The sequence below is a fragment of the Saccopteryx leptura genome, chromosome 5 (genome assembly GCF_036850995.1).
Source record: "Saccopteryx leptura isolate mSacLep1 chromosome 5, mSacLep1_pri_phased_curated, whole genome shotgun sequence".
Lineage (NCBI taxonomy): Eukaryota > Metazoa > Chordata > Mammalia > Chiroptera > Emballonuridae > Saccopteryx > Saccopteryx leptura.
The window spans coordinates 140,375,105-140,398,776 of record NC_089507.1 but is presented as its reverse complement, the minus strand read 5'-3'; the positions used below and the strand labels follow the sequence as shown (position 1 = coordinate 140,398,776).

General features: G+C 51.0%; 1 protein-coding gene across 3 annotated transcripts in view; it reads left to right on the top strand.

Moving 5' to 3' along the window:
* Positions 1–23,672, top strand: part of PRKAG2 (protein kinase AMP-activated non-catalytic subunit gamma 2) — a 204,782-nt gene that overhangs the window by 64,175 nt on the left and 116,935 nt on the right. The window contains exon 1 of one of the 3 annotated variants that reach the window (XM_066385399.1): positions 15,045–15,609. The exons of the other annotated variants lie outside the window; for them this stretch is intronic. Within the exon in view, the coding sequence (XP_066241496.1) occupies positions 15,516–15,609 (94 nt within the window). The 5' untranslated portion in view covers positions 15,045–15,515. Of the gene's footprint in view, positions 1–15,044; positions 15,610–23,672 lie in introns of those variants that run through there. 3 annotated transcript variants of the gene reach the window in all.

The following is a 23,672-nucleotide window of genomic DNA, read 5'->3' as shown; positions in this document are numbered from 1 at the left end:
TACTTCATTGTATTTCCTTACCTCCTTTGTCAAATATCAGTTGTCCATAGAACTGTGGGTTTATTAATGGGTTCTCTGTTCTGTTCCATTGATCTATATGTCTGTTCTTATGCCAGTACCAGACTGTTTTGAGTACAATGGCCTTGTAGTATAACTTGATATCCGGAAGTGTGATACCTCCTACTTTATTCTTCCTTTTCAAGATTGCTGAGGCTATTCGTGTTCTCTTTTGGTTCCATATAAAGTTTTGGAATATGTGTTCTATATCTTTGAAGTCTTTGGTATTTTAATCGGTATTGCATTGAATTTATAAATTGCTTTGGGTAATATAGACATTTTAATGATGTTTATTCTTCCTAACCATGAGCACGGTATATGCTTCCACTTGTTTGTATCTTCCCTGATTTCTTATATCAATGTTTTATAATTTTCTGAGTACAAGTCTTTAATCTCCCTGGTTAAATTTTTCCTAGGTACTTTATCTTTTTGGTTGCAGTGGTGAAGGGATTGCTTCCTTAATTTCTCTTTCTGACAGTTCATTGTTAGTGTATAAAAATGCCTCTGATTTCTGAGTATTAAGTTTATATCCTGCCACCTTGCTGAATTCATTTATCAGGTCTAGTAGTTTTTTGACTGAGACTTTAGAGTTTTCTATATACAATATCATATCATCTGCAAATAATGATAGTTTTACTTCTTCTTTTCCAATTTGGATGCCTTTTATTTCTTTTTCTTGTCTGATTACTGTGGCTAGGACTTCCAGAACTATGTTGAATAAAAGTGGTGGAAAGGCCTTGTTCTGATCTTAAGGGGATTGCTTTTAATTTTTGCCCACTGAGTATGATGTTGGCTGTGGGTTTGTCATAGATGGCCTTTATCATGTTGAGGTATGTTCCCTGTATTCCCACTTTGCTGAGAATTTTGATCATGAATGGGTGCTGGATTTTATCAAATGCTTTTTCTACATCTATTGAAATTATCATGTGGTTTTTCTCCTTCCTTTCATTTATGTGATGAGTCACATTGATTGATTTGCAAATAATGTACCAGCCTTGCCCCCCAAGAATAAATCCTACTTGATCATGGTATATGATTTTTTTCATATATTGCTGGATCTGGTTTGCTAATATTTTGTTGAGGATTTTAGCATCTAAATTCATCAGGGATATTGGCCTATAATTTTCTTTCTTTGTGTTGTCTTTGCCTGGTTTTGGAATCAGAATTATACTCGCCTCATAAAAGGAGCTTGGAAGTCTTCCTTCCTCTTGAATTTTTTGAAATAGCTTGAGAAGGATAGGAATTAGTTCTTCTTTGAATATTTGGTAGAATTCACTTGTGAAGCATCAGGCCCAGGACTTTTCTTTTTGGGGAGTTTTTTGATAACTGTTTCAATCTCATTTGTTGTAATCGGTCTGTTTAGGTTTTCTGATTTTTCCAGATTAATTTTTGGAAGATTATATGTTTCAAGAAATTTGTCCATTTCATCTAGCTTGTCTAGTTTTTTGGCATACAGTTCTTCATAGTATTTTCTTACAATATTTTGTATTTCTGTTCTGTCAGTTGTTATTTCTCCACTCTCATTTCTAATTTTATTTATTTGAGTCCTCTCTCTTTTTTTCTTGGTGAGTCTGGTTAAAGGTTCATAGATCTTGTTTACCTTTTCAAAGAACCAGCTCCTGGTTTCATTGATCCTCTGTATTGTTTCTTTAGCTTCTATGTCATTTATTTCTATTCTGATCTTTATTATTTCCTTCCTTCTACTAGCTCTGGGCTTTACTTGCTGTTCTTTTTCTAGTTCTTTTAGATTCAGGGTCAAGTTGTTTATTTGAGCTTCTTCTAGCTTCTTGAGGTATGCCTGTAATGCTATGAACTTCCCTCTCAGGACTGCTTTTGCTTTGTCCCATAAATTTTGAGTTGATATATGCTCTTTATCGTTTGTTTCTAGGAATTTTTAAATTTCTTCTTTGATCTCATTGTTAACCCATTTGTTATTTAATAACATGCTATTTAGTTTCCAAGTGTTTGAGTATTTTTCAGTTTTTCTGTTGTGGTTGATTTCTAGTTTCATGCCATTGTGATCAGAGAAAGTGCTCAATATGATTTCAATCTTCTTAAATTTGTTGAGGCTGCTTTTGTGCCCTAATATGTGGTCTATCCTAGAGAATGTACCATGAGCACTTGAAAAGAATGTATATTCTTCTGCTTTAGGGTGAAAGGTTCTGAAGATATCTATTAAATTGAGTTGATCTAGTATGTCCTTTAAGTCTGCTGTTTCTTTGTTAATTTTCTTTCTTGAGGATCTATCTAGTGATGTTAGTGGGGTATTGAAATCCCTTACTATTATAGTATTGCTGTTGATCTCGCCCTTTAAACCCATCAAAGTCTGCTTTATATATTGTGGTGCTCCTATATTAGGTGCGTAGATATTTATAATGGTTATATCTTCCTGTTGGATTGCTCCCTTTATCATTATGTAGTGACCTTCTTTATCTCTTACTATAGCCTTTGTTTTAAAGTCTATTTTGTCTGATATAAGTATTGCTACCCCAGCTTTTTTTTCATTTCCATTTGCGTGAAATATTTTTTCCATCCTTTTATCTTCAGTCTGTGTGCATCTTTTGTTTTAAGTTGTGTCTCTTGTAGGCAGCATATGTATGGGTCCTGTTTTCTTATCCATGCAGCTATCCTATGTCTTTGGATCGGATCATTTAATCCATTTACATTTAAGGTTATTATTGATATGTAGTTGTTTATTGCCATTTTATTCTTTAAAACTGTATTTCTCTTTTGCTATATTCTTTTTCTCCTTTGATCTGTTTACAACAGGCCCCTTAGCATTTTTTGCAGCCTTGGTTTGGTTGTAGTGAATTCCTTGAGTTTTTTTGGTCTAGAAAGCTTTTTATTTCTCCTTCAATTTTAAATGATAGCCTTGCTAGATAAAGTAGTCTTGGTTGTAGGCTCTTGTTTTGCATTACTTTGAATATTTCTTGCCATTCCTTTCTGGCCTCAAGTGTTTCTATTGAGAAGTCGGAAGTCTTTCTTATGAGGGCTCCTTTGTAGGTGATAGTCTTTTTTTCTCTAGCAGCTTTAATATTTTCTCTTTATCACTTATCTTTGGTATTTTAATTATGATGTGTCTTGGTGTAGATTTCTTTGGGTTTCTTTTTAATGGAGTTCTCTGTGCTTCTTGAACTTGTGAGATGTTTTCCTGCCTTAATTGAGGGAAGTTTTCAGCTATGATATGTTTGAACAAAGTCTCTATCCCTTGTTCTTTCTCTTCTTCTTCAGGAACCCCTATAATGCAGATGTTATTTCTCTTCATGTTGTCACAGAGCTCTCTTAGAGTTTCCTCAGACTTTTTTGAGTCTCTTTTCTTTTTTCTGCTCTGCTTCTGTGCCTTCATTTATCTTGTCCTCTGACTTGCTGATTCGATTCTTAGCTTCATCTATCCTGCTTTTAATTCCTTCCATTGTGTTCTTCATTTCTGATATTATATTTGTCATTTCTTTTTTTTTTTTTTTTCTGAAGCTGGAAACGGGGAGAGACAGTCAGACAGTCTCCTGCATGCGCCCGACCGGGATCCACCCGGCACGTCCACCAGGGGCGAGGCTCTGCCCACCAGGGGGCGATGCTCTGCCCCTCCCGGGGGTTGCTCCCCCGTGACCAGAGCCACTCTAGCGCCTGGGGCAGAGGCCAAGGAGCCATCCCCAGCGCCCGGGCCATCCTTGCTCCAATGGAGCCTCGGCTGCGGGAGGGGAAGAGAGAGACAGAGAGGAAGGAGGGGGTGGGGGTGGAGAAGCAAATGGGCGCTTCTCCTATGTGCCCTGGCCGGGAATCGAACCCGGGTCCCCTGCATGCCAGGCCGACGCTCTACCGCTGAGCCAACCGGCCAGGGCCATATTTGTCATTTCTGACTGATTCTTTTTTATTATTTCAGTGTCCTTTTTTTATATTTGCTATCTCTTTAGGTGTTCGTAATGACTATCTATTGTTGTTCTAATATCTTTGAGCATCCTAACAATCATTATTTTAAACTCTGCATCTGGTAATTTGGTTATATTTGACTCATTCAGGTCCTTTTCTGGGGATTTCTCTTGATTCATTTGTGTTGCATTTCTCTGCCTTCTCATCTTTTCTGTGTAAAAGAAGGTTTTGGCCACTGGAGTCCACTGGTGTGGCCTCTGTGTTCCCTAGGTGTGGTCTGTCTGCAGGCCCACCACCCCCTCTGCTATTGCTGCCTAGGGTGTTCAGGTATGGGCGTTGCCAGTATCTGCCCACTGAGGCTGTTGCTGTGGTTTCTGCCTCTCCTTCACGGGAGTGGCTGTGATCACATGCTCGAGTGTACAAGCCTCGGTGGCCTTGCCTTCGCCCCGCCCCCACGGGTGGCATTATGCTCGGCCCTGAGGGCAGGGGTGAGCACCTTTGCTTAGCTGTGGGTCTCTGCCTGTTTCTGGGCTTTCGCTCTACCCTTGCAGGAGAAGCCCGCTCGTGGGACGGCTGCAAACCTTGGCTCCATGGGCAGGACAGGACTGCGTGCCCATGCTCAGTAGCGGACTCCGCCTGTTCTGGTCTTTTGGCTCCACCCCCGCAGAAGGAGCCAGCTCCCAAGTCAGGCCACAGGCCTTGGTTCTGCGGGCGGGGCAAGGCTGTGCTCCTGCACCCTTGCTCAAGAACAGATCTCCACCCCATCCTGGGTTCCCGCCGTTCCCTTACAGGCTGTATTGCAGGCGGCCTGTAGCTGGGCTTGACCACTTTTGCACGCCCCCTCCTCCCCAGCTGGGCAAGACTGAGCTCACACCTGGGCCTCAGTGGTGGCCAGCCAGCTTCCACCCTTGCCGACAGAACCGCGCTTCCACGTCCTATCTCCGCCCGCCCTCAGGCAAGCCCTCAGCCGTGTGGGTGGGGGCACTGTAGCTCAGACCCTAAGACTCACTACTGTAGTCCCGAAAGCTCCCTCCTTCTAAGTGACTCTGCTCTGAGTGCCACGGGAGAGCTTGTTTGGCTGGTGTCCTGCTTCCCTTTGCTGCTATTGCTGTTTCCAGGGGAAATATTCACTTAAGATTTGGAGAGTGACTCGTCCCAGGGGTTAGGATGGCTGTCTCTCAAAATGTTTCTCCTTGTGCCTCCTAGATTACACTCTCTTCCTGCTACTCTGGTTCTCTTCTCTCTCCTTGTCCCCTGGAGCCCCGGGTGAGTGGTTGTGAGAGAGGTGTTCTGCGCGGTCCCTTTAAGAAGAATCCTTGGTCTGAGAAATCAGACTCTTTCTCACAAACAGTATTCTGTCTTGTTTCCAGCTAAATACTGTCCATACGCCTCTTCTAGGTTCTGGGACTGCAGGCTGGGGCTTTGTTCCTGGGGCTCAGGACCCTCCCCTCTCTGCTAAACTCACTTCCCGCCACGTGAGTCTCTCCCGGCTGCCGTTTGCTCCGGGGAGCTGGGCAGCCCTCTCCACGTTTCCGCTTTTCCTACCAGTCTCAGTGTGGCTTCTTCAGTGTTCCTTGGTTGAAGAGTCCTCTTAGTTTAGTCCAAAGTTGGTTTTTCCAGATGATGGTTCTTAAAATTAGTTTGTAATCCACTTTGGTTCTGGGAGGTGGAAGTTGGTTCGTCCGCCTACTCCATCGCCATCTTGTCTCTGATCATGTTATTTTTTCTATTTTTTTTTCTGGACCGTGCAGGCCGGTTATTGTGCAAGCTGACCTTCACTCTGGGTCAGCCTGACATTTCCTGCTGATTAGGTTTGGGTTTGCTGTTTGGGCAGCTGTGCCACATGCCCAGGTGTCCTCCCTTGACACTGCAGTGGAGAGCATGTGCAGTCTCTCTGGGCCACTCCCGGCAATGCTCTGGATGGCTTGGGGGAGGGGCGTGCCCACCACAGCCAAGGGGACCGCCTAGTCCTTCTCTCATTGTCCCTCACATCACCAACTCAGACGACACACAGTGACAGCGTCTGAAAGGCAGTATGTAGTCCCCTGCCCCCACACTGCCCAAACCCAAAAGGGACCTTATAAATTGTATACATGGTCAACTCTTTTGTGGCTTCTTGGTGTTAAACCCTGTCTCTAATCACGATGGACGGCGACTGCTTGCTTCTCCACATCTTCCCCAATTTCCCTTCTATCCTCTTTGTAAGAATTCATCAGCCTTTTCTTTTTCTCAAGAGAGCCTTTCTAGACTCTTTTTCTAAGCATCCCCTTTGCAGTTTGATAAACTAGATGTGCTCTTTGTACAAGGAGATGACAGATTTCTATACTGTGTATGTGTCTGTACTTTACGTATAAGAAGAGTACATTGCCCCTCCCCAAGAGCCAATTTCTCCACTTTTTACTCCCTTAGGGACAGAATTACCCTCTCCTCCCCCTCAGAATGGTGCCTTAAAAGAATTTGCGGTGAAGGATGTCAGGGAGTATAGTAACCGACTAATTTGGGATAAGGCCCATGTGATTACTGAACAATCAGAGTTCTAGAATATCTTCATTATAATTTGTCGGCCTCAGGGAAGGACGTCTGGAACTTGAGCCAGTTAGCACCCAAACGTGACCCTTTTTGGAGGATTAGCTGCATTAGACACTTTGCAGTTTTCTTATTCAAAAGATGACTCAGTATAGTTTCACTCCTAGATTGCCCTGCGACCACCATGAGTGGTATATCCAGCAACCACTGAGAAGGGAAGGCCAACTTCAGGACTGAAGGACTCCTGACACCCTCTTCCTGAGTCATTCTTCTGTTCCCTTCGGCGCCAGAGGCCTGGGCGATGTCAGAGCACCTGGGCGCCTTGAGTGGCACCTCTCTTCCCCCATCACAATTGCTGCTAAAAACAAAACAACAAAATGACAGTGCTCTTTGTGTGCGTGGTTAGAAAATATAAAATTATTAGCATGAGGCCCTTGGCTCCTCTTTGAAGTGGTGAAATGCTAGGGTTGGAGTGCGTTGGCGGATGAGCAGGGTTTTGTCCGTTAACTTCCGACTTCGCGGATCTGGGACCCGGAGCGGGAACTGCCCATCTCCGGGGCGCCTTCTGCAGAACTAAGTGCAGCTGCCAATCCCAGCGCTGGCCTAATGCAGAGCCCCAGGCAGCCAGCCCGGGGGCGGCGACCGGAGTCTTGGTAACTGAGGCTTCAGGCGGTTTCCCCTGAGATGCCTTTGGGGACAGCCAACGTCCTCACACATAAAACGCTCTGTGGCTACCAGGGGTAACCTTTGCTATTTTATCTCATGGGGTATCCTTAGAACCCGCATGATGTGGGCTCAGGCTTGTACCCCGATCTCTCTTAGGGGAGACACGTGGGTGAACCAACAGCTCACCGTGGCATGCCCGAGGCATGAACCTGGATGGCTTTCAGGGGCTACGTTGGACGTTATTTTAATTGTGACCATTCTCGGCGTGTTTTGAGTTCCGTGTCACTAACCAGGAGGGACAGGTCCAGGGCCAGCGTCAGCGCAGGTCTCGTCGTCTAAGCTACTGGTTTTCCCAATGAGGGCAGTGCTGGAATGGCCAGGGTCCCCTCCATAAGGAGCCCCTGACCCAGGAGGTGAGGCCCTGTAGGGACTGATGCCAGCTTTCTGCCGAGCAGTTGAGCCACCGCGGTCTTGACTCTTCCTAAGGGCTTTGCCTTTCTGGGACGTAACTCAGAACGAAACAGGGAATCCATATGCTTGGCCACTGGAGCCTGTGGCACCTTTCAAAGCCACATACTGTGACTCCTGAGCCCAGGGCGCATCCTGGAGGCCCCTCTAAAGCTGCAGGTCACCGCGGGTCCTTGTTAGCTATCTTCGGCATCTTTGGAGCTCTTGGCCCCATCACAGTGACCTCCGGTGACTGCAGAGCTCGTGTGAAAGAATTAAAATAAGCCCCCTCGGAACCCTTCCACGGGGCCCAAGGTGTCCCAGGATATTTTGGGGATACTTTCTATTTTAGGGGTGTTGTACTTTGGCATGCTACAAATAATTCTGCCACGGGATTTCCACTTTCCCTACACTTCTCTTGATTCTTAAAGTGAAGGGACCCTCTGTTGTCTGTGGTTTAACTGTCATTGATGTGAACTTGCAAGTTCAGGTGGATTGTCTTTGCCAAAAAAACAAACAAAACAACCACCCCCTAGTCACTCAGAGAGTCCCTAAGCTCTGGCTCCCAAGGGAGCCACGAGGCTGTGTGTGACCTTGAGTGTGCTGGGTGATGTGGCTGGACCTGCGGACACGGGTGCCTGAGTCAGGGCAGGGGTGGCACTTGGGCGAGCCACCAGCTTGGGAACAGCTGTGAAGAAGGGACTCGGGAGGCCCCGAGGAGGTGACACAGGATCTCTCTCAGAGTCTAGCACCACGGTGACCTTTAGAACGTTCCAGGAAACACGACACAGGATTTTGCAACCAGCAGGAGAGCACCGGGGAGTAGGTGCGAATGCGCGTTGCCGCTGCAGGGCTCCGGGGACTTGCTGACCTCTTAACGCAACGGGGTTGTCTTTGGCCGGCCACCTGTCCGAGACCCGGGTACCTCTCAGGTACTGTCACACGCTCCACACAGGTTTCAGGGGACATGTCTTTGTTTCTTTTGTCAGCATCCGATGGAGAAGAGGCAGCCTGGGTGTCCTCAGTGCCCCTAGCATCTGAATCCCCTGCTTCCATGGGCCTCCCTCCCAGGGGGTAATGACCAAATAATTCTGCTTTGCTTCTTTGAACCTCCTGTTTTCATTTTATTTCTTAAGCTGAGCAGTGATGGCTGGCCTCCCTGTCTCTCAGCTGGGTGAAGCAGGCCAGCGCAGAGGCGAGCAGCTTCCCATTCCGGGGCATCACGAGGGCCTCCTCTCCCCTCCTGTTTGCAGTACCCCAACCTCCCCCTCCTCCTCCTCGTCCTCCTCCTCCTCCTCCTCCTCCTCTCCTGTCCCCAGCGCTGGCGGTCATCCAGTGGTGAGAGGCGCAGGGGCCCCTTCGGGTCAGATATGATCATCAGGGTACCTGGAGCCATCACTCTGTCCTCCCCAGGGACTTGTGCAGAGTGGACGCTGCCTTGGGGTAGGGACAGAGCTTTGCTGCAATGTTAGAGCCCTGCAGAGGGCATTGTGGAGTCTACACAGCCCCTCCTGGCTCCAGGGTGCTGGGCCAGCATACTCTGGGACATGATATGCCGCCCCCAAGGTGACCGAGCACAGAACACAGCCTGCTTCTTGATTCCTGTCCTACCTCAGTGCTCAGGAGCCACTGCGAAGAACCCGCCCACTAAATGCTGGTCCCCACTCTGCGGGAGCTTCCCACCGGGCTGGGCAACAGAAGACACAAGACATGCATGACACACTGTGACACATCTCCAGAAAGCCTCTGCAACGTCGCTTTGTCTTCCTGGCTGTCAAGGGTAGACGTGTAGTGGGAAGACTGGACAGGCTGCAGTAACAGAAACAAAGCGTGCAGTTTGTCCTGTAACCCGCCCTCCCAGACCTTGTCCAACGAGTCCCAGTGGTGATCTGGGGGCCTGTTCCCTCAACCCCGGGGTGGGAGGAGACGTGCTAAAAGCATCTGCGGACCCAGTAAATCGGTCCTACTCCTGGTTTGGTCAACCGGGAGTTGTAATGTCTGATCCGGAAAATGTTCCTTTGAAAGACATTTGCAAATATGGGTCCATCTTGGGACCACTAGTTCCTTCTTTTTTAAACTCTTCACTTAAAAAAAATAAACATCCCCGGCCTGACCTGTGGTGGCTTAGTGGATAAAGCGTCAACCTGAAAACGCTGAGGTTGCCGGTTCAAAACCCTGGGCTTGCCTGGTCAAGGCACATATGGGAGTTGATGCTTCCCGCTCCTCCCCCCTTCTCTCTCTCTCTCTCTCTCTCTTTCTGTCTCTCTCTCCCCTCTCTATAATGAATAAATAAAATCTTTAAAAAAATTAAAAAATATATATCCCCAAGCTTGGAAGGCATGTCATGGGAACCCAGACCGGCTGGTGAGTCACGCTGGGTGGGGGAGTTCCCTCCCGTTCCTGTGGGGACCTTCAGCTGGTGGAAACTGTGATGACAGAAAGGGTCCCTGCTGCTTTAAGTGGTCACCGCTCACCAATCCATCAGTCACTTCACCTGCCGCGTGAATGTCACTGCCCCCAGTGCACCAGCATCCAGGTCTCATGTGGAATGAGAAGTATTAAGGGCCCTGGCCGGTTGGCTCAGTGGTAAAGTGTTGGCCTGGTGTGTGGATGTCCTGGGTTTGATTCCCAGTCAGGGCACACAGAAGTGCCCATCTGCTTCTCCATCCCTCCCCTCTCCTTTCTCTCTGTCTCTCTCTTCCCCTACCGCAGCCAGGGCTCCATTGGAGCAAAGTTGATCTGGGCGCTGAGCATGGCTCAGGCACTAAGAAGAGAAATGGAGCAACAGCCCCAGATGGGCAGAACATTGCCCCATAGTGGGCTTGCCGGGTAGATCTCAGTAGGGGTGCATGTGAGAGTCTGTCTCTCCTTCTCCTTCTCTCACTGATTTTTTTTTTAAAAAGAAAAGCAGTAAGGAAATCCCCAAGGGAAGGAATTTCAGGTATGTGCAAGTCAAACAGGAACCCCAGTAGGGAGGGTGCAGATGGTAACATTTTTGGGAATTTTGCAAATCTGTCCCTGCCACGTTGGGCCAGGTTTGGAGTGTTCGCACCACGGAAGGTAGCACAGCCTCCCTCAACTACTTCACAGAAAGCAGCTGCCCCTGAACCTGTTCGTCATGTGATGGCTTCCCTGTGTCTGAGTTGAGTCACAAGCAGTCTATGCTCTGCTCGTTGGTAAAGCCAACCCCAGGGAGAACATTTTGAATGAGGTCACAAGGACACCAACATGTAGCTGGGGTCTCTCCAGGGGTTTGTGTCCACTCTCAAGGTTGTCAGGTTTGTTTTTTTTAATTTCTCTTTTTTTTATTCAGTGAGAGGAGGGGAGGCAGAGAGACAGATTCCCTCATGTGCCCTGACTGGGATCCACCCAGCACATGCCCACTAGGGGGCAATGCTCTGCCCATCTAGTGCATTGTTCCGTTGCTCAGCAACTGAGCTCTTCTTGGTACCGGAGGTGGAGGCCATGGAGCCATCCTCAGTGCCTGGGGCCAACTTGCTTGAGCCAGTCGAGCCATGGCTACAGGAGGGGTAGAGAGAGAGAAAAACTAGAGGGGGTGGGGCAGAGAAGCAGATGGGCTCTTCTCTTGTATGCCCTGGCCAGGAATCAAACCCGGGATATCCACACACCAGGCTGATGCTCTACCACTGAGCCAACCGGCCAGGTCCACCTAACATTTCCTCAAAGTTGCCCTTCACGCTGTTCCTAGCTGCTTCCACTGAGAGCTTGTCCAGATGCATCCTGTGGGCAGACGCAGCAGACTGTGCAGGGCTGAACACTGTGGTCTGCTGAATCAGGCCGGGGCCACCATCTCTTGTCAAAACATTCTGTTCTTGTCTCAGTACCAGAGCAGTGACCCTGATTGAGGTGGCTCTTTTCTCTGCTTGGCCATGCCCTCACTACTCTTGGCAGAGGCATCAGCCCGGGTGGTGCCTGGCTGTTCTTGCCGAATGAATTCCCGGAGCGAGGAGCCTGAGCTGGTGTCAATGGGCTCAGGACCTTCCAGGCAGAGGGAACAAGGTGTTTTCCCACTTTCGTGCTCAGCAACCTGTACACGTCCCCAGCAAGGCAAGCAGGTCTGCACCATGTCTCCCGAGCCTGGTGTACCCTGACATCCGCTCGGCTTGGCGTAGATGCCCCACTCAGCAGCTGGTGGGTGTTGCGAGATGAACTATGAGGGTAGCCACCAAGACGTCCCAACATGGTTCTCTCTTTTGCCTGAAGATCAAAATTTACAAGTGGGAGTGGAGAGAGAGAGGAACTTGGCGAATATTCTGGCCCCAGTTGGTCCTGGGACGTCCTGTAGGATTCGACCGAGGGCATCACCTCGTTGTTGGTGGACTTTTCTCTGCATGTGTATGAGACGGTGGGGCAGTGGTTCGCAAACTTTTTGAAGACAGGGCACATTTAAAATCCTACAAATAATTGTAAGCATACTATATACAGATTTTTGAGAAATATGTTATAATAATTAAGTCAAATATTAAAGAAAAAAATATAAAGTCCAAGCGTGCTTTTATAGTAATTAAATGAAATAAATATGACAAAATTAAATTTATTCTGACATTAAAAAATATTTTTATGTTACATCTTTTGAGTTATGCTTTTTTTTTTTTTTGTATTTTTCTGAAGTTAGAAACAGGGAGGCAGTCAGACTCCCGCATATGCCCAACCGGGATCCACCCGGCATGCCCACCAGGGGGCGATGCTCTGTTGGGACCAGAGCCATTCTGGAGCCTGAGGCAGAGGCCATGGAGCCATCCTCAGCGCCCGGGACAACTTTGCTCCAATGGAGCCTTGGCTGTGGGAGGGGAAGAGAGAGACAGAGAAGAAGGAGAGGGGGAGGGGTGGAAAAGCAGATGGGCGCCTCTCCTGTGTGCCCTGGCTGGGAATCGAACCCGGGACTCCTGCACGCCAGGCCGATGCTCTACCAGTTGAGTTATGCTTTTTAGAATTTGTAAAAAAGGGGTTAAAAAATAAAACGACAAAGAAGTTATCTTTTTATATATATAGATACAGTCTTAGTAAGATTTTGTAAATTTGGCAGGTCCCGATGCGAATGTGTTTTTTCATTCTTGTGTTTATGAGAAACATGAGCCTGATGTGTCCTAGCAATTTCTTCAATGTTTGAGCATATATTTGAAAGGCAAACTCTCATTTCCTTGTCAATACATTGAAGAATTCCTCTCTTTTTACTCTTGTGTTGAGTGCAGAAAACCCCCACTATACATACATCTTAACTTGACACCAAACAAAGGATAGAAGAAACTTGCCTCCAGTCTTTCCGGGGAACATGGGGGGTAGTGTAAACAATCCAGCACCACAGCTTAACAGCCTTTTGCAACCTAATCAGGCAAGTGAGGTGGGGGGTTGGGCAGACTGTCAGCTTACAGCCAATTCCCCACACCTCTGTTCCCCTAAAAATCTAAACTCAAAGAACCCTATTGATTTTTTGGTCCCCAACAGGCACATAGTTCTCTGGAATACCAGGGCGAACCTGGTAAGCTTCTAGGGCACACCAGTGTGCCCTGGCGCACACTTTGAGAACCACTGCAGTAGGGTATGGCAGGAAGATGGGAATTTTGGAACCAGGTCAGTAGGGTCAAGGTCATGTTCTCCCAGCTTGTTAGCTGTGTGACCCCCATCAGGCTGCTTCTCCCTCTCCTGAGCTCCTCCTCTTTAAATAAAACAGGACAGGACCACTAATCCCTGCCCCATTGGTCGTAGGAAGAGTGGGATGGAATGATGACCGTGAGGTGACCAGCACGCTGACGGGGCGCATGGCAGGCGCCCAGTGCCTGGGAATGGTGATCTTCCTAATGAAAAGGGAGTTCTTAGAGGACAAGAATGTCTTCGAATTATTCGTCATGCTAATCTCCATCAACACACGCCCAGTGAGGGAGGGTTATTAAGTGCCTGTTGAGTGAGCAGCCACCTAAACTTGAGCGGGAACCGTCAGGCACAACGATGTTGCTGTTTTTTTTCCTGAGCTCTGACATGTTCTCTCTTGCTCCATCCTCTTGTTCTCAAAAGATGAGATCTGATATTGGCTTAGATTTAAAAAAAAAAAAAAAAACAAGAACAAATATTTCATTTTTCTTTCTTTTAATCAAACATGTCTGCTTTCTATCTCACTGGAAGGCTTGTTTAGTGGTCCTTTCCTAATGAAGTTTAGCTTTATTTTTAAATCAGAACATTCAATTGCTTGTTAAGAGCTGAGCTGGTTAAAAAATAAATCTATATGTGGAACTCCAAAGCCTACCTACTTAGTCTTTTTCAGCGTTTATCACAGGAAGTTTGGGCTGAGATAGTTAACAACCACGATCGCCCACGAGTGTATCGGGGACTCAGCTGGGGGTGGGTTTGACAACTTGTTTGGAGGGGTCAGGCTCCTCCTCAGGTAGTGCTGGCCTGGCCCCATCTCTCTCCTTGTCTTTGGACCCTGATACCCCCGAGACCAAGTCGGGCTCTCCTCCCCACGCTGGGCCATGCGACCGCTACACTGTTCATCTGGGCTGAAGACACACGTCCATTCCGGCCACTGGCCACCCACCACATATGGCCTTTGTTAATCTGCATTTGTGCTGTTTAACAGTTTGTCTTTGTCCTCTCCAAGTCATTGGGAAATTCCTTGAGGGTGAGACCTGTTTGGTTCGTTCGTTCAGGGGTCCCTGCTGCGAAAAGGGGACCAGCGCTCTGCCCCTTGGTCCCAGCAGGCCAGGAAGAGCCCACCCAGGGGCCACCAGTAGTAGTTCAGGCTCTCAGAAGGAGACACGATCTTGACTGATAACGCCCATGACTCGTCTCAGTTCCCAGATGGGGGGATAGACGGAGACTCATCGACCAGAAGGAACGTTCTCAAGGTCACAAAGTGAGTTAGCAGACCTCCTCACCTCCTTGTGGTCTAAGTGACCACATCAAGAAGAAAAAAGGAAAATATTCTCCCTATCTTGTGGTTTTAAAGTGTATTTCACAGTTGCGACAGGACCTTGGACAACTCGCATCTCCTTCCCAAGCCTCGCTTTCCCTGTCTGTCCTGGAAGGGAGGTGGGGTTGGGGGGTTGAACCAGATGCTCTCTAAAAACCTCTTTGGAGTTCTGCCCTGCTACAGTTCTAAGCTCGTCCACAGTTCCAGTTTGCATTCGTTAACCCGGTGGAATTCCAGAGGACCCCACCATCCCTCCCCCCTTATCGGTGGTCTTGTCTCTTGGGGCCACAAGGAGCCCAGAGCTGAAGTAGGTTCAGCGATGTTCAGCCCAGGGACGTGTGGCTTCACCACCGAGGAGCAGCCGCAGCCTCCTGACCCCGCAGAGCCCTGGAACGCGGGAATCAAAATAGTTATGTGATGTCATGTCATAATGGGAATGTGCTCCAGCCAATTGGTGCCAAGGATTGTCTGCCCGGTGTGGTTTCCTTTTACAGCCTTTTTAAAGAGACATCTGCAGACCCACACATGACTGGGCCTGTACTCCGTTGGCCTGTTTTGTCCTTCCTCCTTTTTTTAATGGAAAGGAGGGGGAAAGAGACAACCACTGGGAGTGTCTGAGACACAGGGCTGACCTTAGCCACATAAGCCCACGGCAAGGTCCTGCCTGCGCTTCTGGCGGCTTCTTGCCACTCAAGGCTCCACAGGCTGCCCCAGCAACTGCACCCCAAGTTCTGTTGGAGGAGGGGCTGCAAGGGGCTCACTGCCCTGTGTGTCCTGTGGCTGCCGGCCCGAGAGTGACCCGTCCTGCATTGGTGCCGAGGACCCCCTTTTGCCTGGGGGAGTTTGCTTGGACTCCCCCAGGCTGTGTCTCTGAGCTCTCGTGGCTCAAGGCTGACAGACGGCCGCACGGCCCGCACCTGCTGGCTGATGTGGCGCCTCGCCCTCTGGTTCCCTGCCACCTGGGGCTGACACCCGCGGGTCCTGGTATGGTCACCTGTCATCGCTCCCCCGGCCACAGCTACCGATGAAGCGCTTCGGCAGCCTCAGGGGGAAGAAGAAACAGAAGGAGCCCAGCCGTGGCTCCGAGAGGCGCCAGTCGGAGCCCCATGGTCTTTTCGGTAGGACGTGGCCCTTCTGCCCCGTTCCCTGCTGGCCGTGCTGGAGGAGGGGGACCCCAGGGCCTTGAGGGGGGTGTGTGCGTGTCTTTGTAATGTGTGCAGATTCCTGAGCTGGAGCGGAGGGGGGGGCAGCCTCTCCCTTCTCCCTGTGTATGGGATTGTCAGGCAGCAGTTAAAGGCACAGATGGGTGTGTTTGGGGCGTGTTTCCTTGTTGGTGGCAAGGCTGCTGTTGTGAACTGCCTGGTGTGCCTTCTTCTGAAGCAACGTCCACTCCCTGGCCCACCTGGCCCTCATGGGGTGAGTCATCTGCTGGACTGGCATTCATTTAGGGCAACCCAGCAGCTTGGGAAGAACTCAGAACGGATGAGGACTGTTGTTCTCAGCTCTTAGAAACAAAATGTGTGTGTGTGTGTGTGTATGTGTGTGTGTGTGTGTGTAGGGACCAAGTGCTGGGGGTCAGGGAGAAGGGACTCTGCAATCACCTCCACCCCGCAGCTGAGCCATCGGGCCAATCAGGGTTTCTGTAAGAGGGCACAGCAGCTGCCTGGTGTGCATCTCCGGGGGAGAGGCTGGCTCTGGGGTCTCCCTGACTTCTGGGACTTTCTCCAGCTTCTCCACACCCTGGGGTTTGGGACCAGTGTGGCTGGAACAGCATGTGTCCAGGGATGTATAGGTTGGGGTGGGCTTTTGCTCATGGGGCAGGAGTCAGGCAGGTGGGTTCCAAAGCGTTCTGAGCTTTCCGGGGCACAGGAGACCTGCCTGCTCACATTAGACGGGCAGCTTTGTGGCATAGGAAGGGGAATTGGCTCATTCCTGGTCACACTGCTGGTAGGACCCTGGGTGTACCTGAGCATCCCGCTATCCAATGGGACAGGCTCACGCACCCAGTGGTGGCAAGGATGTGGACACCGAGGGGTGCCTCAGACGTTGACTCCTTTGAGCAGAACATGACATTGAGTATGTGCTGTAAGGAGATGACTTGGGCCAGACATCTGGGCCGAGCATGGACGGTGGGGTGGTCAGACTAGAAAAAGGTCATTAGTAAACTCTCCTGTATCTCAGCTACATCCGGGGGACCCAGTTGCTTTTGGATGGTGGACCTTGTGTGCCACCGACGCCCTTGGGGCATGTGAGTGAAGGACTCAGCCACTGTGGGATTGGGGAGCTATCCATCTTGGGGAGGAACAAGAGAACCTATCTAATTGGATTCAAAGGTGAATTTTTATAGGAACATGGTCGGTGCCTCGCCCAGACCAGGGACAGGAACACAGATGCATCATCCTGGACTGGCTTCCTAGATGGGGTTTAAAAAGGTAGTTTACTTGAAATAATAAAGTCATCAATTCCCATCTAATACTCTAACATTAAACCTGAAGCTAGTCTTGAACTCAGAGCTGGGTATTGCTAATGGAGACAGGCGGGCCCCTTATTAAAAAGCCTCTTGCTTGGGTTAAAGCTGGCTGTAGTCCTGTCTCCCACACTTCTGAGAGCAAAAGTCATATTTGCATGTGGACCAGGTTTTGCAGGTGCTCACAGGCAAATGCTGGTACTGACGGCAAGGTTAGGGAAAATCAGGGTCCCCTCCAGAACATCCCTCTGGGATTTGGGGAGCAGACTTAGGCCACTCAAGGGGACCAGAGCTCAGGTCTTCAGGCATGTCCTGATCTTCCTGAGCCTCAGCATGAGAGGAAGCAGGGACAAAGCTGGTGCCGGTCCCCCCGACAGCGCCCAGTGTGGATATGCTGCGTGGAGGGAGAATGGGGGGTGGGGGGACAGCGATTGAGGGCTCCCTCTTCAGCTCCCTGCCTGTCCAAACCTTACCTGCCTTCCAAGACCCAGCTTAACCGCCGCCCTCTGAAACCGTTCCCCACCCCCAGTTTGGGACCTCCAGGCTTGTCAGGGACGGGGACCATGTCCCTGAAGGAGGGTTTCCCCGGTCATCCTAACCCTTCTCATGCCTTGTAGCACCATGGCCGTCACTACAGAGTGGGTTCCGGGACAGATGGACTAGGGGCTGCTCCGAAGTTACCTCACTTCTTGAGTAAGCCTTGTTTCAGGGTTTTGGGTGGTTTTTAATGCCCTTTCAGCCCCTCCCTGTCCCTCCTCCAGTTATTTCTGTGGCCAAATAGAATTGTTGGGGAGACCTGTTCCTCCCTCGAAGAAAGCTTCTTCCACGAGGGTCGTGACAGTGTCTTCCAGGTGTCCCCTCCGCTTCCCCTAAATCAAGTGTACTTAGGTGGTCAGCACAGATTTCTCGGCCCTTTGGCTGCCTCTGGGGCTGGTTCAGTCTCTTCCAGGGACCACTCGTGGTCTCCTCTGCCATCGTGGAGGTGGGGCCCTACCTCAGGGGACAGGGGACACTTCCTCGGTGGGTTTCCCTGCAACTCCTCAGCTCAGGAAACCCGTCTTCTTTGTCTCTCTGTCTCTGTCTCTCTCTCTCTCTCTGTCTGTTTCTCTCTCTTTCTGTCTCTCTGTCTCTCTCTCTCTCTCTTTCTGTCTCTCTCTCTGTCTCTCTCTGTCTTAGCTGCTTCTACCGTCCTTTGGGAAGAACCAGCAACCGAGAGAATCCAGGCAGGTAGGTCAGCAGCTGCTAGGCCCGTTTATATGTGCCCGTGGGTGACATTTGCGTTTGGAAGTGCATGTGGCTCTTGCTGGAACGTGGAACACTTCACGCCTCATGATAGAGCACCCTTGAAAGTTCCTGATTCACGAAAAGCCCCCCCCTAACCAGCTCCCGTGCCCCGAAGAGCACATGGCAAACACCATGAAAGTGGCGAAGGAAGCCCTGGCCGGTTGGCTCAGCGGTAGAGCGTCGGCCTAGCGTGCGGAGGACCCGGGTTCGATTCCCGGCCAGGGCACACAGGAGAAGCGCCCATTTGCTTCTCCACCCCTCCGCCGCGCTTTCCTCTCTGTCTCTCTCTTCCCCTCCCGCAGCCAAGGCTCCACTGGAGCAAAGATGGCCCGGGCGCTGGGGATGGCTCTGTGGCCTCTGCCTCAGGTGCTAGAGTGGCTCTGGTCGCAACATGGCGACGCCCAGGATGGGCAGATTATCGCCCCCTGGTGGGCAGAGCGTAGCCCCTGGTGGGCGTGCCGGGTGGATCCCGGTCGGGCGCATGCGGGAGTCTGTCTGACTGTCTCTCCCCATTTCCAGCTTCAGAAAAATGAAAAAAAAAAAAAAAAAAAAAAAAAGAAAGTGGCGAAGGAAGATTGGGAGAGGACTGTGCCAATCAGATACAAGGGAGATAGCCATGGCCAGGTTTCCACCGTCTTCACTGAGAGGGCGGTAGCACACACGAACCATCTCAAGTCATAAAAGGTCTCTGTGAGGGTGACTCTGGAAACCACCGGAAGCCCCGGGGTGAGTCAGGAAGCTGTCACTCTGTCCCCATGCGGCTGGCGTCTATGTGACAATGGACGTCAGAACCAACGGTCAGTCTTGACTTTACAACAAGCCTCCCCTGCCCCTCGGCCCTCCTATGGATATGTGGACAACCAGTCCTGGAGCAAAACTCCAGAGGTCTGCATGCCTGGGTGCACTCAGCACCCTAACACTGCCCATCCCAGCTCCCCTATCCTCTGTGAATCCAGGCGGGGCCCTCCACGTAGGTGGCTCTCAGCCTTGGGCGGCGGGCAGAGCTGGAGAGCAAAACCCACTGTCTATTCCACCCCCCTCGGCTCTCCAGGGCTCACTGGGGTCCCTGCCCCCTCACGGTCTCTCCACCTGCCTGCCTGGCTCCGGGGGTCCCTATGGCAGTTGCTTTGGAAGACCCCAAAATTCGTTCATTCAGACATACGCGTTTAGCTTTTTATAATGGACACTTGCAGGAAGACTGAGACATAAGGAGACTGGCGTACTGGCACCCACCTTCAGGCTCAAGAATGGCCAAGGCTCTGCCCATCCCACCAGCGTCTGAGCATCTGCCCTGTGCCAGCTCAGGGGGCACAGCAGTGAGCACACCGCCAGTCCACCTCACGGGGCACACACCTGGCGAGGCCAACACCCGAGGCAGTTTCTTAGATTGTGGTAAACACACAGGACGGAAGACTTAGCCATCTTGACCATTTTTAAGTGCATAGTTTGGTGATACCAAGTGCCTTTCCGTGGTTGTGCGCCCGTCACCCCATTCAGCTCCAGGGCTTCCCATCATCCCCAGCTGAAAGTCTGTACCCTAAGACAGTAGTTCCCCTTCTGTCCTCTCCCCCAGTCCCCTCCCCAAGCCCCTGGCACCACCCCCGTACTTTCTGCCTGGATGAATTGACTGCTCAGAGTACCTTGTCTGAGTGACTCACACCATCATTTGCGATGCTGGGTGGTGCTGAGCGTTGTGGACGAGGGGTCAGCTAGCTGGGCAGGGGCCACCTCTGCTAGGGCTTGAGTGACAGGAGGAGTGGGCCGTGTGGATACCCAGCGCCAGTCTTTTCAGGCCTGAGGAGGGGGACCTTGGTGTATTCCAGAAACACAAGGGGGCAGGGTGGCTGGAGGGCAGGAAGCAGTGCAGAGAGCTAGGTCAGGGATGAGGTGGGGGATCCCAGAGGCAGGTCATCCTCCACCTGTGTGTGGGGGGGGGAGGGGCGGGGCTTTGTACCTGCGTCCGGGTGGGGGTTGTTCAGACCTGTGATCAGCCTACAAAGTCTCCGGCATGGGCAGGGACAGCTCCTTTCCTCCACCAGCCCCGACGCTCTAAGCCAGATGTGTCCCAGGGCCGGCCACATGTGGGGTGACCGGTGTCTCCAGCCCTGAGGGACAGGCATGAGAGGTGGAAGGCTGTGTGGCAGCCGAGCAAGACCAGGTGGGAGTCACCTAGGAGCAGGTGTGGGAAGGGATGGGGACCTTGAGCACGGGCCTGGGTGGTTCGGACGTCGCCATTAGCTGTCAGGGATTTATCATGTGGCATAGCTTCTATGGTGTTTATATTCTGATAACTGATAAGGCAAGTAGAGTAGATAGTGGAGGCAGTATGCCCTCTTTACAGAGGGGGGAGCTGAGGCCCAGAGAGGCCAGGAGACCAGTCAGTCGCACATGGCACCTGCCAGGAAAAGCTCTGACTGTTGGCCTCTGTCCGGGCAGCCCTGGGCCCGGTGCTCTTTCCAGCATGAGTTGGCCCACGCTCACCCACATCTCCTGCAGAGACACAAGAAGCATCTCGTCTCTGCCACATTCTTGGCCGACACTCCGGCGGCCACCCTGGGCTGCCATGAGTCATAGGGGATACTGAGCCAGACGCCCCCTCTGTCCTCTCTGCTTCTCATTCCCGGGTGACTCAGCCTGGTCACAGCATAGCCCAAGCTGATGGAAAGCGAAACAGAAGTGGCTGCAGCCTAGAGGTGACCTCTGAGCAGCTGTGGCCATGGCTCTGGGGAGAAGCCTAGATGGTACCGAAGAAAGATGAGTAAATCACTGGGTCTTCAGGCCGGTACCTGTGGGCCAGCCTCCCCTCCCCAAAGACGCACTTAAACCTTGGGGATGACTGCTCACCTTCCATGGCCCCTCCAGGGTCCCCCTGGTCAGGGGTCTCTGGGACACCAGCCCACCAGCCCATTGACTAAGGTGGAGGCACACAGAAGTTGTGCAAGCCACAGATGTGTGACCTTGCACAGTGTGCGCCCATGCTCATGGAGCCACCATGCAGAGAAGAAACAGAACGTCACCAGCCCAGGTGCCACCCCCTGCCAAGATCAGCAGTATCTGGTCATGAACTTCAGAGGGATGAGTCCATGCAAGATCAATTTACTGTATTTATATTTTGGTCAGGTTCCTTTCGCTTGACCTTTGGGAGATGCGACCAGGCTGAGGTTGAGGCTGACGTCCACTCACTCACTTGGTTGCTGGAGAACAAAGGCTCGTCCTCTGTGGGGAGAGCAGTGCCACCCCTTTCCTGGGCGCTGGGCGGCCTGGGTTGGGTCTCAGACCGCTGCTGGGGGATGTTCCTGGATGTTTTTATGCCTTTCCGTGGGACCCGTGTGGGGATGGCTGCCTGCAGGTGCACACGGGTGCAGCCTGGGAAGCTGTTTCAGCCTCAGTGTGTGTGCGCGTGCACTGGTCCACCTCCTGGGCTGGGCTGCCTGCAGGTGCACACGGGTGCAGCCTGGGAAGCTGTTTCAGCCTCAGTGTGTGTGTGCGTGCACTGGTCCACCTCCTGGGCTGGGCTGGCTGCAGGTGCACACGGGTGCAGCCTGGGAAGCTGTTTCAGCCTCAGTGTGTGTGCGCGTGCACTGGTCCACCTCCTGGGCTGGGCTGGCTGCAGGTGCACACGGGTGCAGCCTGGGAAGCTGTTTCAGCCTCAGTGTGTGTGCGCGTGCACTGGTCCACCTCCTGGGCTGGGCTGCCTGCAGGTGCCACGGCCTCCCTTCCCGGGCTTCCCCACCTAGCGCCTTACCCGGCATGCCCACCTCCTCCCGCCGGGCATCCAGTACTGAGCAGAGGCGCCTTCTCTCTGGGCAGCTGAGATGTAGCCTCAGCCCCCCCCCCCCAGGCCTCTCCCCAGGGCAGCGTGCGGTCTCTCACCGCCTGTTCAAGTGACACACCCTGAGGACAGCAGGCAGGGAGGGGACCCCAGTGGGCCTGGGAGGTGCTGCGGACTCTGGGGCAGCATGCTTCCCGCGCTCAGTGTTTGGGATTGATTCATGACTGGGAACTGTCTGTAGCAGGACCGGGTTTGTAACCACCAGCTGTCGCTATAGCAACTTCTCACTTACACACCAGCCTCGACACTAAAAATAAATCACCTTCTATCCCCAGGATAGAAAAAAATCAAAGGAAATCCGAGTGGGGGAGGGCCGGTTCCACCCAGCCACAAGACCCCAGGTGGATTTCGAGGTGCAGCCACGTCTCACTGCTGGAGGTCTTCTTCTCCAGCCACCTGAAAACATGGGTGGGGTGGCAGGCAGACTCAGAAGTCTCCTGTTGCTTTAAACCTCAGCTGTCTTCTTCTTTACTGTCAGAACTACAAAATCTAATACTTTATTATAAGCAGTCTTATTGCATTTGGACCTTGTTCAGTTTCTTAAGTCTCTAATCTCAATTCTTCCGTGAGATTGTAAATGTTTTCTCAAGGTCAAGGACTTAATTAGCAGGGTGGTACAAGAACTCAAAACCCTGGCGAATGAAAAGGAATCGAAAGATCTGGAGATGCTGGCATGGGTAGGAGTGAACTCTAATACTTGACTAAGAAACTGAACAAGGTCCAAACACAATAAGCATTTTCCCCTGTGAAAACATGTTTTTATTTTTATATTTGAAATCTTCACCTATTTTAGAGCGAAAGGAAATAGAGAGAGAGAGAGGGGAAAAAAACATCGATTTGTTGTTCCACTTATTTATGCATTCATTGGTTGATTTCTGACCGGGGATCGAACCCGCAACCTTGGTGTATCAAGACGACATTCCAACCAACCGAGCTATACGGCCAGGGCTGTGTATTTATTTTTAATGCATTTTATGGTGTTTTATAAAAATCATAAAGTAAATATAGCATTTCAGAATGTTTGCAAGGTGCAAAAACATTCCCTGTTAATCACAGGATACCCCCAACACCCCGATGTGTTTGTGAGCTTTGTCAAGAGAGCAGTGTTCTGGAGGTGGCTGCTTCAGGAAGGGGCGCCTACAAGAACAGAGGGCACTGGGTCGTCAGAGGGCGGGGGCTGGTGGTCCTCCCAAGGTGTGACGGTCAATGCTCGGCGTGACACCCTGAGCTCCCTTCCCTCAGCCCCGTGTTCGCACAGCCGAGGGTGAGCCTTTGAAACATCAGGTGGGAGGTGTGCTGAGCAACCTCTGAGGTTCTGGCTCTGAGATTCAGGCGGAAACAGAACATAGACGTGGGTGTGAATCAGAAATGAGCTCAACGCTCGAGAGTGGTCAGAGTCAGGGGTGCAGGAGGTACCCCTCTGTGCAGGCAAGGGGCACTGGGGGCCTTGGCTTTGCACCTTCCTAGGAAGCCCCCTCTCTGCCCCACTGGAACCCCCATGGCTCATGAGTCATTCGTTTTATTTTTTGCATTGTTTAGTTGTGATCAAATATGTGTCACATAAAATGTACCGTGTTAACCACCAGAGTTCAGTTTAG